We start from the raw sequence: 1,303 nt of genomic DNA on the forward strand, positions 1-1,303 counted from the left end.
TTCATTACTTTGATTCAGAAGAAAGAAGATGCAATTACGGTAGGGGATTTCAGGCCTATATCTCTATGTAATACTTTTATAAAGTCATTGCTAAGATACTTGCAAACAGATTATCTAAGGTTTTGGGGAGGATTGTGGGCAGTGAACAAACTGCTTTCATTTAAAATAGAAGGATCCAAGATAATATAATCATTGCCAAAAGGGCTAAACCAACCTTAGCTTAGAAGATTGATTTGAGAAAGGCATATGATACTATGAACTGGAATTTCCTTCTTCAGCTGCTGAAGTTATTTGGATTTGGTGATCAGTGGATTGCTTGGATTAAAGAATGTATTTCATCTCTTTGGTTTTCCATTCTTGTTAATAGATCTCCTCAGGGATTTTTTTCAGCCTGAAAGAGGATTAAGACAGGGGTGTCCTTTATCCCCGTTATTGTTTACTTTGATTACTGAATATTTTTCAGGTATGATGGACTTGGAGGTTAGAAATAGGACTGTGGTTCCTTCAGTAGCTACTGTCAAGGCTGGAATTCTAATCACTCATTAGTTTTTTGCTGATGATTTATTATTGGTTGTCAGAGCTAACATGGCTTCAATTTTAACTGTCAAGAGATTTTTGATTCAGTTTGAAAAAACCTTAGGTTTAGCTATTAATAAGGACAAATCAGAGGTTTTTCTTACAAAATCAGTGAGAAGAAGGGATGCTATTGTTAGATCTTTAGGGTGTAAGGTAGGAAAACTACCTTTTACTTACTTGGGGCTCCCTATTTCTGATAAATTGCTGAGAAGAGTTGACTGCCTTAGTTTGGTTGATATAGTAATTGATGTTACCTCTAGATGGAATGGTATGAATATATCAATGGATGGGAGGGTGGAATTGAGCAGAGCTATGATTATTCCAATGGTGCAGTATTGGACTTCAGTATTTTCTCTTCCTACTGCTGTTTCAAATTTGATTGAGAGAAGAATGAGGAACTTTGTTTGGGGACACCTTGAAAACAGAAAGAAGCTATGGGCTCCGATGGAAGAATCTTACAATGCCTAAAGAGGAAGGAGGTGTGGCGTTAAGGAAGATTATTGATATTGATAAAGCTGCTAAAATTAGTCTTGTTTGGGATTTTTTACTTTCAAAAGACAGGATTTGGGTTGCTTAGTTTCAGCACTGTTATTTGAGGACTTCATCATTTTGGAATTTTGTTCCTAGGATTAATTCATCTACTGTGTGGAGAAGCTTATTGGCTGTTCGTGATGTTATCAAGGAAAATTGTAGGTATAGAATTGGTGATGGTCTAAATATAAAAGTT

At 35.8% G+C, this 1,303-nt stretch overlaps 1 protein-coding gene across 1 annotated transcript; it reads left to right on the plus strand.

Annotated features, from left to right (window-relative positions):
* The first annotated feature begins 585 nt into the window (after nt 1-585).
* Nucleotides 586-1,044, plus strand: LOC132271527 (uncharacterized). The gene has a single exon (XM_059772930.1). The coding sequence runs from the start codon at nt 586-588 to the stop codon at nt 1,042-1,044; it is 459 nt and encodes a 152-aa protein (XP_059628913.1).
* The last annotated feature ends 259 nt before the right edge of the window (nt 1,045-1,303 follow it).

The sequence above is a fragment of the Cornus florida genome, unplaced genomic scaffold (genome assembly GCF_030987335.1).
Source record: "Cornus florida cultivar Cherokee Brave unplaced genomic scaffold, ASM3098733v1 CherokeeBrave_3.0.0_Hap2_Chr01, whole genome shotgun sequence".
NCBI classification, from domain to species: Eukaryota; Viridiplantae; Streptophyta; class Magnoliopsida; order Cornales; family Cornaceae; genus Cornus; species Cornus florida.

What these genes read in the sequence shown, in the direction of transcription:
- LOC132271527 (XM_059772930.1), top strand. Translation starts at nt 586, where the DNA reads ATGGCTTCAATTTTAACTGTCAAGAGATTTTTGATTCAGTTTGAAAAA.